Genomic DNA, 13,439 nt, shown 5'->3' with positions numbered 1-13,439 from the left:
AACAAAGAAGAGGCTCTTTTCCTTTTGGCTGATGTAAGTGGAGTGAAACATTATGAACTCATGCAATGAAAATGTAATAATGTATGCCTTTCAAATATTACATTGTATTGTACATTAATTTGAACATATTATTGTGTGTGCGTGTGTGTGTGTGTGTGTGTGTGTGTGTGTGTGTGTGTGTGTGTGTGTGTGTGTGTGTGTGTGTGTGTGTTTGACAAAGACATCCTTTCTCGTTACTGTCTTCCTAGGCCCTTGTTTGCCTTGTCTGTCCCCGGAAGGCTTATTCTGCTCTATGGCCTCACCAAGACACACACACACACACACACACACACACACACACACACACACACACACACACACACACACACACACACACACACACACACACACACACACACACACACACACACACACACACACACACACACACACACACACACAGGTCAAGAGTCCTGTGTGTGTGTGTGTGTGTGTGTGTGTGTGTGTGTGTGTGTGTGTGTGTGTGTGTGTGTGTGTGTGTGTGTGTGTGTGTTTGTCATGATGAGGTAACAGTCTGAGTCCTGTAATTAGCCAGTGTTTTCACTGAGTTCAGGTTCCACACCCCACACACAGCACACAAATGAAAAACTTCTCTCAGGAATCCACAGCCGACTGAAACTGACCCTCAGTCTTTGCACATGCATGCACATGTGTGAGCATACAGTACATATCTGTAAGGACTCTGTGTTCACCCTAGCGGTTGTCCAGAGGGGGAGTCTTTTAGAGATAGAGTCCCTGAAGGACAAGTGCAGCTGAGACCCCCTATTTTACAAGAAAGACATGAATTTCCCAGGATTTGAAAGGAAGGACAGAGAAAGAAAGTAAACATTTGAAGTGACACTTGGAAGACAACTACATTTGTCCAAGAGCCACATTTCCAAATATGTTTTAAATATGTTTTTATAAAGGCCTAATCAGCCTCTCATTTAATCTTTTTTTACTTTCTTACAAAATGAATGTCTATTTTAAAAGACTGAAAAACAACTACAAAATCTAGCAAAAAGCTGCAAAGATACCATGATAAGTTTACAACAACCAAGCATGGGCAAAACAACCACAAAGACACACAAAATGATCAAGAAAAGACACAAATTGAATACAAGGGAGCACAGTATGAAACGGACACAAAATGATCACTAGAAAGACAAAATAACTAAAGAGACACACACAATTACAAAAAGAGGCAAAACAATTGATTTATAAACAGCTGATGTAAATCACCTAAAACTATTTCTATATTTTTTGTTTCCTTTAACCAAGAAAACATAGACACAATACGAGACTAGTGTTGAATGTTTATCTGTAAAGAGTTTTGTCTGGAGTCAGCAGTAAAACCTATATAATATAAGATGTACTTTATTGATCCCAAATTGGGACATTTCTGAAATTTACGCCAGTGTTGTATGTCATCATGCTCACCTGTATAACCAAAAATGTCATTTGTTTTCTCAGTATTATGTTGTCTTCAATTGTTTTCCATGAAGAGAAACAAGTAGATGAAGCACAAAGGCAATTTTTCCTGAAGAACACAGTGAAAGTTAACACGCTGCTTTGCTCTCTGTCAGTGGTGTATCAGGGCATGAACATGACCGCCTGTTACCCCAGCGTGGGACAACATGACATCCAGAATGATGGCAACGCTGTGGCCATCATTGGAGCAGCCATCATGTACTGCTGCGTCCTCTTTGCATGGTGGGACGTCTCTATGAACATCATCTATGTTTAAATAATGACTCTATACACTCTCATTACCATATACCATAAAACATAATGTTTCCAAAAATAAATTGCAGAAATAACTCTAACACTTCTACACTTTACATCTTCTTGAAGAAGGAAATATGTGTGTGTTCAAATGTAATTTCTCCGCAGTAATGAAGCTTCCTACCTGGCAGAGGTGTTCGGCCCGTTTTGGATGATCAAAGTTTATCGCTATGAGTTCCAGAAAGCCACCTGCTTCTTCTGCTGCCCTGAGGAGGAGGAAGGTTTGTTCTGATGACGAGAATATTATAAATCTGTTTTCTTAAAGGTGCTTGGTGAGGTACTTTTGCATCTATATTGTACTCATTCAGTAATATTAAGATGAAAGTCAGACAAGAAGGTGGTTCAGGGTCCAACATCCAGGCAATTCAAGCTATGTTTGGATAATTGTTGGGCTTTCGTTTCATGTATGTACGTTTTACATACAAACAAGAGCGGGAGAAATGTCAACCACAGAAATAAAAAAGATGGTGTCATGGACTAGAGTCAGACGGTATTAAGGTTGGAGGTTGTGAAAAATGTATGTTTGCAGTATTCAGGCACAGAAAATGTCATATCTGGGTGAAAGACATTATTGAAGGTAAATGTATTTGTTTGTATTTTACAAGGCAGGGCAATACAAATAACATCAAGCACAAATTGCTAATTGCTGCGACCAGGTATGCGCATGGATGTATAAAGAGAAGTGGTTGGAAGAATGCTCCGATTCATTAGTCTGAATGATGCTCAGTTAGGCACTACCAAAAATCTTGACAACGGAGAATAAAATCATCGTGATCTTCAGCATCAATATGTTGAAAATGCAAGCGCTAAGGTTATTTATAAAGGAGGGTGGGGTTAAAGTGAAGGTGGCGGGGCAAACTGTAATTCATTTCTGTGTTCAGTTAGTTGCTGCAACCATGACAGTTGTTTGCATATTGACTATTTAAGGATATTTCTTTAAACCAGTGTTTAGTGGCCATTAGAGGGCTATAAAAGTTGATGAAAGTAGCACCCTCAACAAGTATGTACTTTATATTCAAAATCTATTTCAACCTATACTGGATGGGTAGTACATCAAAACATTGTCCTCATAAGTCTTTAGCTGCTCTGCAAATTAAATTGAATTCTGCATGGAGAGATTGGTGGTCCATATTTAGCTCTGATTCCTGCAGTGTGTACAAGTTCACCATTTGAATTGATCTAATATACATTCAGAGATGTTTGAAGTTGGTTGTGACAGTTGCACATGTTCCTTTTCAGCTGAGGAAGAGTTTGTGATGGAGGACGACAGCAAAGGCTGTCAGAAGGTTGTCCACAACGAGACGCAGAGAGTGGCCTACAGCTACTTCTTCTTCCACTTCGTCTTCTTCCTGGCCTCGCTCTACGTCATGATGACCCTCACTAACTGGTTCAGGTTAGTTTATGCTATGGGATATGAAAATTAGAGTGGGAGTGAAGGATCAATTAAGGTGAAGAGTAGTATATTTTTTATTTATAGTTGAAGGACGGGGAATATTTTTTGTAATATCTATTTTTATCCGTGGATGTAATAAATTACATTTATTCAAGTATTGTACATAAGTTACATTAGGAGAAATTTGTATGCGATAATACACGCTGCAGTTACGAAACACATTGTGGGTAGGGATGCTGGGGTCCTGATGTGTTTTGGTAACGGCTAAAAAATTGCCATGTTATGGCACTCCAATTATGTCTTGAGCACAACCTCACAGAAAATAAAAAGAAAGTGTTTCTATTTCATTTGTGAGACTGTGGAATCACGCGACACTTGGAAGAGTGAAGGGTAGGGGATGCCTCTTTCCTTTCCTTCTTTTACTCCTTTCTCATCTTCACCTTATCTTTGTCAGATTTCTGTGAGCTGTCAGCTGATTTTCCAGAACCCTCTTTTTGTTTTTTAACTGGCACTGCATGATTTTAAATATTGTCAGCTTGGCCTCACTTTCAAGCTTCTTCTTACACGAGAGCTTCCTCCTGTAGTGTTTTAACTTCCACTTTTCTCTGGGTTCTCCATGTCAGCTGTTAAGAAACCTTAGATGTGTGAGATGTAGTTTTTACTTGGAACGTGTTTTCTAATACCTTAATAAAATGCTGGGGATTATTCATAACATCTCTGTATAGCTTTAAACAATATTCAGTTATGCTGGTTATTAATGTGTTTTCACCAGTCCCTAAGCAACTTATGGTTTCCTGCCTCAAATTGTGTTGTCCTCCTGCAGCTATGAGTCAGCAGTTTTGGAGACCACCTTTACCCACGGCAGCTGGTCTACCTTCTTGGTGAAGATGTCGTCGTGCTGGGCCTGTGTGATCCTCTACCTCTGGCTGCTGCTGGGCCCTCTGTGCAGCTGCCAGTCCGAATCAAGACCTCGACGCTCACGCATTAAACGGCGCTCAGGATTGTCCCGTCACGTGCACGTCAGTGTGTGACACGCTCTGGAAGAGGAGTGAGGCGGACATGGCACGATGTGGACGAGCGATCATCTCCCCTCGGTGGCCTGCAGGAGGGGGTTATCAGAATTGAAGTTCACAGGCGTCAGGGGTCAAAGACTCACAGGGCTGTGAATGGACCAGTCAGAGTGCTCTGTTGATATAAGACGAACTGGATAAAGACTTAATGATGTCACAGGCTACATGCAGTAAACCACTAGTGAGGACCTGACTGTGGTTTGGAAACAGAATTACAGTATGAATTGCCAAAGGGATCAGAAGTAATATGTAAAATGTGGGAATTATACTAGGTAGGTTAAGATATGTTAGTATTACATTCAAATATTGACTGTGTTATTCTTTAGGAAGGTGGCTTCCATATACTAGCAATAATAATTCTAGAGGCCAGTATCCAACTGTTTGTTTATCTTTCTTTTTTATAATAATCTTCCCTAAAAAAGAAAGCCCTGTTAGTCCTCTAAACTTAGATGATGGTTTTGATCATGAACAAATCTTTCTCAAAGTTGAGGATTGATTGCATTGACTGTGTTGGCTCAAATATGACCTCTGATCCATGATATAGTCCTGACTGGTTGCAAATGTTTGCATTGCACGGGGAGATTTGTTACAACTATAGAAAATATATTAGGTAAATAGCAAGGTAGATATACGCCAGTGGTGTCCAACTATATGAGAAGGTTTACCTGGAAAGTGGGGGTGGACCAAATAGGTGGGCAATGTAATGCAAACAGAACAGAACTTCACAACAGAACAGAACTTCAGAACATACAAGGGTCCAAGAATGACTAAACAAAAGACAAGATTTAAAAACAACTGAACTAATGACGGGATGAAGTGCAGGTGTACTGGAGGACAGGTGGTTAAAGGGCTAATGGGAAACAGGTTAAACTAATAAGGCCAGAGCAAACCATCAAAACAGGCTGAAAAAAACACACAAAGACTGGAAGTAAAAAATACATGGCATTGGGAAATCGTCAAAATAAAACACTAGACAGATAATACATAAAGCAAGATCATACTAGTATTTTTTTAACCAAACGTAATCCCAGATGTTGTCTCTATGATTCGCTCTGATTTCCAGTACAAAGCAGAAGAAAGATTTGTTCATGTGATGAAAAAAAACCTGACGTGTCCAGGATCACAGGGATTCTGTTTCAGTATTTTCTCTGCATTGACTGAGGGGCAGCTAAATAGAAATGTATGATGTTCTTTAAAAGTCAACACAAGGCATTTTTTTAAATTGAGGCAAAAATACTTTGCATTTGATTTACTACGAGGAATATGTTGCATGCTCACATTATGTTGCTCTACAGTTCATCATTCACTTTTACTCTTGTTTACATTTTGTTTTACATTTGTTACTCTCTTTTGAAAACTTTAAACATTTGAAACCATGAGTGCTCAAAATCAAAAAAGTACTACAAGTCTCTTTCAGAGGGGATGGAAGCTTTCTGTCTCACGCCTTCAAATGCAATAGTCATGTCTGCTGAGGTGAACTGTGTGATCTAAAAAAATCCTCCCACATGTTTGTGTTGATGTTGGTATGTGGAAACCTGAGGCCTGAGGCCTGTACTACGAAGCCGGATTTTCGCTTAGCGAGCTAAATTCAGGGAAAGATCTGGATTTCCGGTCCTACGAAGCTGGTTCACTTCTTAGCGGGCTAGATCTCCACGGTAATTTATGCTGAAAGGCTAGCCTGCTCCGGAGCAGGTTAGGTTGCAGAGATCAACTCAGTGAAAGCACCGCCTGCTGACCAATCAGAGCTCCGTGTGCGGAGAAAGGAAATACAGTTTAGACTGCCGTTGTGTGAACGTGAAAGTTAATAGAATATCAACTCCCATCTTCAGAGCAATCTGACTATTATAACATTAGCGTTAAGAAAGCTTACTTAAATATCTACAACACAATATAAGTAACCAGATCAAAGTAAAATTACGTAGCCTCCAGTCCGCGGCACTGAGTGCAGACGTCGATGTGTCCCATTATCATTCATATCACATCATATGCCACATCATAATGTATCATTTCCTTATCTGAGTCAGTTTCTTGAGCCGTATCTGTCCGTGCAACACTTACAGTGTCACATACTGTATCCAGAAGTATTATTTTAAGCAACACATTAAGTTGATGAAACACTTGAGTCAAATGTAATTAAAGTCAGATCCACTGGTGTCTTAGACGCGAGAGCGCGTTTTTTTGGATAAGGTAAGCCAACTAACTCAAACATATCCAGGGTATGTTGAACTGGATTCGTAGTACAGGCCTCTGGGAAAGAATGGTATCTGTTGCATTATACGTTGGCCAGGGGGACATTATTTGTGGATGCACAGCTGGCCCGCGGGGACGACAGGAGCCGAGGGACCAAGCATGAGCGTCAATTCTGAAGTTAGCACGGCTAGGATGTTGCATTGTATCTTCTGGAACATTACAAGTAAAGTATGTGAGCGTAAGATAGAGTGTGTCGTTATTATCAGTATAGTACACAATACATATTGAAACATGGTGGCAGCAACACAAATCCAGCCCTGGAGAACAGTGTTCTAGCGCAACACGAGGATTGAGTGAGTGGCTAGCGAGAGGGAGCTAAGAAGACAACCCGAGTGACAGCGCGACGTACGAGTGGACATGGAGAATGCAATCAAACCGCCGGGTAACATTTACTTTGATGATGCTAACTTGTCACATGCGTGGAAAAGATGGAAGGAGGAATTGTGTTTGTACATGGATCTAAAAACTGCTGTACTACCCTATTGGAGAAATTGTATGTGCAACATTGGGAGTTGGAAGAAATGAAGAAAAATTGTACATAGATTAAGTATTGGCAGCATTGGATGCATGTTGTGACCCTAATAAGAATTAAACTATTGAAAGATACAATTTCTTTACAAGAAGTCAGGGCCAAGAAGAGAGTTTGGACAAATATCTAAAAGAACTGAGAACGTTAGCAGCAACATGCAACTTTGGCATTATTTCAGACTCTAATCAGAGATAGGATAGTGTGTGGAACATGGGATTCAGAATGACTTCTCAGAGAAACAGATCTTACATTAAATAAATGTATACAACTAGGGAGGGCATCAGAGCTTTCCAGACAGAGAAACAAAATCATAGAGGCACAGAGTTCGCTGAATGTGCATGCAGTAACTACAAAAAGAGAGACAGAAAAGAAAAAACAGAAGCGGCGAAGAAGTGAACACCATTCAGTGTAAATTCGTGGGCCGGAGACAGGAAAGGAAAAAGGAGAAATGCCCTGCATATCCGACAAAGTGTAAAAAGCATGGAAACGCGTAATCACTTTGCTAATTGTGTGCAGAACTCAGGTACTGTAAAAAAAACAGGGTGTTTGCCCTGTTAGAGAGAATGCAGCAGAGCAGTCACGACGCAAGAAAGGTGATGTGCATCAGCTGGGATCCGGTGAGAGGTCTACTGTGAACACAGTTAATAGTCAAAAGGACTCAAAGGGACCAATATGCCACTGCAGGTAAAAAAGCAACGTGTCATGATTTCATGTGGACTGTGCAACATGTAAAATGTTATTCGCAGAAAAGTTTGGTTAAAGGGTCCAACTGGACAATGCAGCAGAAAGTTAATAATGTATAATGACACTTCACTGAAAGCCCCTTGGAAGTGCACACACAGTGTTTAATCCACGAAGACAAGAAATCTTACAGGCTTGAGTTTTGGTTGTCAAAGCAGAAAGAAGCTTAAACCTATACTCTAGGAAAGATCTGCAAGTGAAGGCAATGGCAGTTGATAACAGGTACAGCACCACAACATCCTGATTGTGGGAAAAAGAGGAGCCTGGACAGGGAGCCAGCTTTAAAAAAGAATACTTCAGATATGATGTTTCGAGGTGGNATACATAAATATGTGTCCCCGGTGTGTCAGGGAACTCACGCAGCGTCAGAAAATAAAACCCTCTCTCTTTTCCTCCGTACCCAAATCTCTAAAAACGGGCCCCGTTTTTAGAGATTTGGGTACGGAGGAAAAGAGAGAGGGTTTTATTTTCTGACGCTGCGTGAGTTCCCTGACACACCGGGGACACATATTTATGTATAAAAGACATCAAAAAGTGCATTTTGCATAATAGGTCCCCTTTAAACTTAAGCCATGCAGCTGAAAGAATAATACTCTGAGTGAAATTATTCTTATTGTAAAAAGTATCATTTGTTCATGTAGGATTGTTTCGGTGTAGATAATATAAAGAGGACATATAATGCTCATTGTCAAGTTCATAATTAGTGTCTCTAGTACAGTGACATGTCTCCATGCTTTAATGTTCCAAACGCTCTTTATTGTTCTCATACTGCCTGTGCTGCAGCACATCTTTTCACCCTCTGTCTGAAACCAGAGCCCAGTCTGCTCTGATTGGTTAGCTGACCTGCTCTGTTGTGATTGGTCAACCGTCTAGAGATGTCCAGCCCCTTAGCCTATCACTTACAATGTGTTGGAGCGCTAGCCAATAGAAGCGTGAGTGTTACGTAGTGATGTCATTGTGTTATGGAAGTAAACAAAGGTGTGAAATTGAGGCATTTCAGGCAGGGGGAGTGTGTGGGAGAGAAACTCCTTCTGGAGGGATCTTTGGGATTGTATTCTTTGCAGACCATTCACGTGCACAAAAAACTATTTGACACACTACAGGAACATCCCCAAAAAGAATTATAGGGCCTCTTTAAAAAGGCCTACATGAGAAAACTTCAATATATTTAAATAAATATATATCTTTGTATTGAGGGCAGGTGTCCTACAGTTTTTTTCATGTATCACCAGTTTGTCTTACACAATTAATAAATGTGCAAATTAAGGATTTATAACCGTATGTAACCACATATTTAATCATCTTGACATAATTTAGGACGCTCTCACTCACCAGTTGTTGTTCCAGGTGTGCGCAAAAGCTGTGATGAGGATGAGCTGGATGAGGATGAAGGCAAATCCTCCCACCACACCCACATAATGCCAAGCTGAGGGAAGAGAGGGAGAGAAAACCATAAAGGTTGATTTATCTCAGGGAAGTGAAAGAGGGAGAACTAATCAAAGAGAGAGACAAAGAGAAGCAGCTGTGAATAATAAATCAGCTCTGATATCAGGCTTGTTTCACAATCAGGTTTATTGTTCCCAAACAAAGTGAAATGAAGCTGTAGAGATTTATGGTCCAATAATTCACAGCAGTGAGTCATATAAAGTGTTATTAGGTTTTCAGGAGTGGCTCTCTGCTGTCCTCTAGCAGCACCCAGGAGGAGGTGCACTAACACCATCATCCCCATCACGTTTATTCTCAGTATGGATTTATTTTCCCTGCAGTTTCTCACCATGCAGGAAGGACTCTGTGGGGATGAAGAAGGCGGCCATGCACATCCCGAGCAGAGTGATCAACTTCAAGAACCAGAAACTGCAGGAGACACAACAGAAATAAGGGTTATTAATATTGTCTCTGTTTATGTCACATTTTTCTTTCTTTGTTTGTTATTTGTCTTCTTCTTATACACATAACTCTGTGGGTTACCAATTATAAATCAAAAATAATGGTAAAAGTCATAGAAAGTGTATTATTACTACATGATTATATCATTTAGACCACAAATGGGGTCTTTTTTATATGACGACTGACCAGTGTGAAATAAAAATGTACATCATAATTGTGTAACTTGCTTGAGTTGAGTAGTGCTTGTAAAAACATATAAAATATAGTTTGACTACTGTTTAAAATCCAAATAAAGTATTCAACATATGAACCCTATGAAGTTATAAACAAGTATCCATATACTGTAGGAGGAAAAGGGTGTCCAAGATGGTACTTTTCAAATATAGATTCAATTTTAAAATATTGAAGTCTGGTTTGTCAGTAAAAAAAAATGTTATACATCAAACAAACAAGTAATTTGGAAGACTAATCATTCAGAAAAAAATATTCTGTGCTTACCGCAGGACAACAGATTTGTTATCAATATTAAAATAATTTTGAAACAGTTAAGAGATTGTTTCATGACTATAAGAATTAGCATATATTGCATATTTGTATACCAAGAGTATTTGCTGACCTACATTCTTATTCTACATTTAGATCTATAACATTTCAGTGATATTTGTGAATACGTTTCTATGATGAAAGAGGTTTTGTGTCTGTACTGATACCCCTGCAGGTCCATGTGTCTCACCCAAGGTTTCAGAGGGCCACTGGGTCACTCCCGACCATAACAAGCACAAAGAGCCGTAACCTTTGCCAAAGACTCTGGTAGATTTATAGCAGTGAGGATGAACAATCCACTCTGTCAAATCCTAATCTGAGTGTTACCAGCGCTCTAATCGGCTGTAATGGAAAGTGTGACAACAAAAGGCTTTAAATAGACCAGCAGGCGGGGCCAGGAGGTGACCAGAGGAGGACAACAACTAGTCTTTACACATTGTCCTATTTTCAGATGTGTTTATTTCAAGAGAGGCTTGGACTATTCTGGATGGGCAACCTACTGTATTCTGATTCAGGAAAAAAAACATCCTGTAAGATATTTCAGAGAAAATTCCAGTGCCTTATAATGTTTTGGTGGTCCATTTTCAAATTCGAAGTTTTCAAAGAAGCTAAAAGGAGCAGACATCTTCACCCCTTTATGTCTTAATGAATGATCCCATTTTGTCAGTAGGTTTAATAAAAAACGCACAAATCCACCATTACCAGCAGTAAGGACTGTTATGCTGCGTTCATATGCAAGTACAAAAGTCATGGATGGAAATACTCTGAAAAATCAGTCTCAATTTTTGTTTTGTTTTCTCAGTAGGAACATGTTGTGAGGTGTACTGTGCACTGACCCGTTGTGTATGAGCGCTCTGTAGTCCTGACTGGACTTCACGTCTATGAGGAAGATGGCCATCATCAGGTAGAAACAGGAAGTGCCGAAGCACACTCTGTAGACCGCCGAGTAACCCACCAGCATCTCACAGTGACCCCCGCCGTGCGCCTGGTCACACACCATGTTGAAGAAAGGCACCTGACACACACACACACACACACACACACACACACACACACACACACACACACACACACACACACACACACACACACACACACACACACACACACACACATATGTTTTTATCTATTTTCATACTCAAAGCTGTCAGCAAAAGCTATAAAAAAATAAACCGACCACCAACTTTATGGCCTTTGTGCAGATAATAAACAGGCTCAGTCAGGAAATAAGGGTACGACCTCCTGAAGTCACATTATAGTAACTCTGTTTTGTTTGGTTCTCATGTCTTGTGGCCTGTTGACCTGCAGCAAATCGCACACCATCTCAGTGTATAATTATCATATTTGGCCCCTGCCAATTCTAATTGAATAATTACTTTACTGTATGTTATTTTCTGACAGAAATGTTGTACAGAATAGTTATAGAGTTCTGTTGCTAGCTGTCAATGAGATTATTGATTGTTTTGGTTATAGTTCAGTACATTGATTTGATTTGCTTTATAGAGGATGAGATGTAGGGCTCACATTTTCCCTGACGAGCTCGGAGACGGTGCGGGACAGCATGAGGCAGGAGACGGCGCAGCTCATGATGTGGAACAGGGTGTACATGATCCGCGTGGTGGTGGACGATTGCACCGGAGGACAGAAGGCACAGCAGAGCGAGCAGGGAGCCGGTCCACAGCAACAGCAAATCTGAAGAGGAGGAGAGGAGAGAGGCAGATCAGCATCTCACACAAACACAACAACAAGTCTGACAACCAGGAAACACCAGAGGTCGTTGTTGGCTCAACCCTTTGCACTCAGGTCCTGTGTATATGAAGGAAATTGATCATTGTGACAATTTTCCAACTGACAGTTTCTCCTGCAACTTGCACAGAATGAACAGCGTGAACATGTAATACTTTTTTGTGGCATTTAAAAAAAAAACATACATTTAAATCTTTGCTCTTGGGGGAAGGTATCAAGTGTTTTCAAGTCAGGTCCAAAGCCCAATTCCAAGTGGAAGTCATCTGTGTTCACAGGCAGCTCAAGTTGAAAGTCTTTAAAAAAGAAAAAAGTTGAGTCTAAAAGTCATCAAATGTGTGACCTGAATCGAGGCATGTACTTGAGTTGAGTACAGGCCTCTGAAAAACACACCTTTAAATGTAAGAGGGTGACAATAAGGAATCTGGGTTTTCACACACATGTGAATAAACATCCATGAGGCCAAGTAAAATAAATGTACATTTTTTTTTTAAAGCAAAAAGACCACTGTGTTATCCATCCCATATGATGTATGGGGTTGGATGTATTAGAGCAGGGGTTCCCAACCTTTATTGTGCCAAGGACCGGCAGATACATTAAAAAAGATTTGCGGACCGGTTGTCAATTTTAGCTGATTTTAATATTTACTCACCAGCAGGTGGCAACAGAGGCTAATTGTATTTAACAGCCTGAAGAAATACCAATATGCGTCCAAAAAATATTAACAACGTTTAAAACCAGGATACAATTAAAACAAAAAATTAGGATCGCTTTACAAATATTAATATAATATATAATATAATATAGCCTAATATAGGTGGCAACAGTGACTAATTGTATGTAACAGCCTGAACAAATAATAGAACAATATGCATCCAAAACATATTAACAACGTTTAAAACCAGGATACAATTAAAACAAATTAGGTCCACTGTACACATATTGATATAACTGAACTGTCAGGGAGACCCCTGGGCTTGTTTGCCAGCAATAATAACGTCATACCGGGGCGTTCGTTCCGGTGCACTCCGACAGCATTTAGCACTACATCGAGATTAAGATTAAACTAATTTATTTTGGGAACACCCACATACCTATGGAGTTGGCCAGATGTGTGTAAATTACTGTTCATGGTAATTTGAAAACAAATGCCGTTGTTGGACACACACAAACACACCAAACATACACACACACACACAGCGGAGCTGAGCAGAGCACATACACACACAAATCATGCGCCTTTGTGACCGGACATTTCCTTCATACAACGAGTAATAGGGGGAATAATCGGGCCGTTCGATGTGTGTGTGTGTGTAGAGGTGTGTGTGGTTGAAACGTTGCTACGTTTCAACCACACACACCTCTACACACGCCTCTACACACGCCTGCAGTGGGGAGCACAGTGAAGGCGGTGTGCACGCGCTGGTGCTTCACTTCTCAGAGGCTCAGATGCTGCAGCCATTTCATGAAGTGAAGGAGG

General features: G+C 40.3%; 2 protein-coding genes across 2 annotated transcripts in view; one reads left to right on the top strand and one right to left on the bottom strand.

Moving 5' to 3' along the window:
* The first annotated feature begins 1,608 nt into the window (after window positions 1-1,608).
* On the top strand, window positions 1,609-5,772 carry LOC104964763 (serine incorporator 4). The gene is made up of 4 exons (XM_010793625.1): window positions 1,609-1,731; window positions 1,912-2,024; window positions 3,043-3,196; window positions 4,020-5,772. Exons 1-4 carry the CDS (start codon window positions 1,619-1,621, stop codon window positions 4,225-4,227), a joined length of 588 nt encoding a protein of 195 aa, XP_010791927.1. The 5' UTR covers window positions 1,609-1,618; the 3' UTR covers window positions 4,228-5,772.
* Window positions 5,773-9,111: 3,339 nt separating this feature from the next.
* serinc4 (serine incorporator 4) overlaps window positions 9,112-13,439 on the bottom strand; it is an 8,484-nt gene continuing 4,156 nt past the window's right edge. Inside the window, exons 2-5 of the mRNA XM_010793623.1 lie at window positions 11,741-11,908; window positions 11,053-11,231; window positions 9,561-9,640; window positions 9,112-9,212 (exon numbers count right to left, since the gene is read on the bottom strand). Of these exons, the coding sequence (XP_010791925.1) occupies window positions 9,115-9,212; window positions 9,561-9,640; window positions 11,053-11,231; window positions 11,741-11,908 (525 nt within the window). The 3' untranslated portion in view covers window positions 9,112-9,114. The remainder of the gene's footprint in view (window positions 9,213-9,560; window positions 9,641-11,052; window positions 11,232-11,740; window positions 11,909-13,439) is intronic.

Source organism: Notothenia coriiceps, unplaced genomic scaffold (genome assembly GCF_000735185.1).
Source record: "Notothenia coriiceps isolate Sejong01 unplaced genomic scaffold, NC01 NC01_scaffold00037244, whole genome shotgun sequence".
In the NCBI taxonomy this organism is placed as follows: domain Eukaryota; kingdom Metazoa; phylum Chordata; class Actinopteri; order Perciformes; family Nototheniidae; genus Notothenia; species Notothenia coriiceps.
This window is presented reverse-complemented; position numbering and strand designations above follow the sequence as displayed.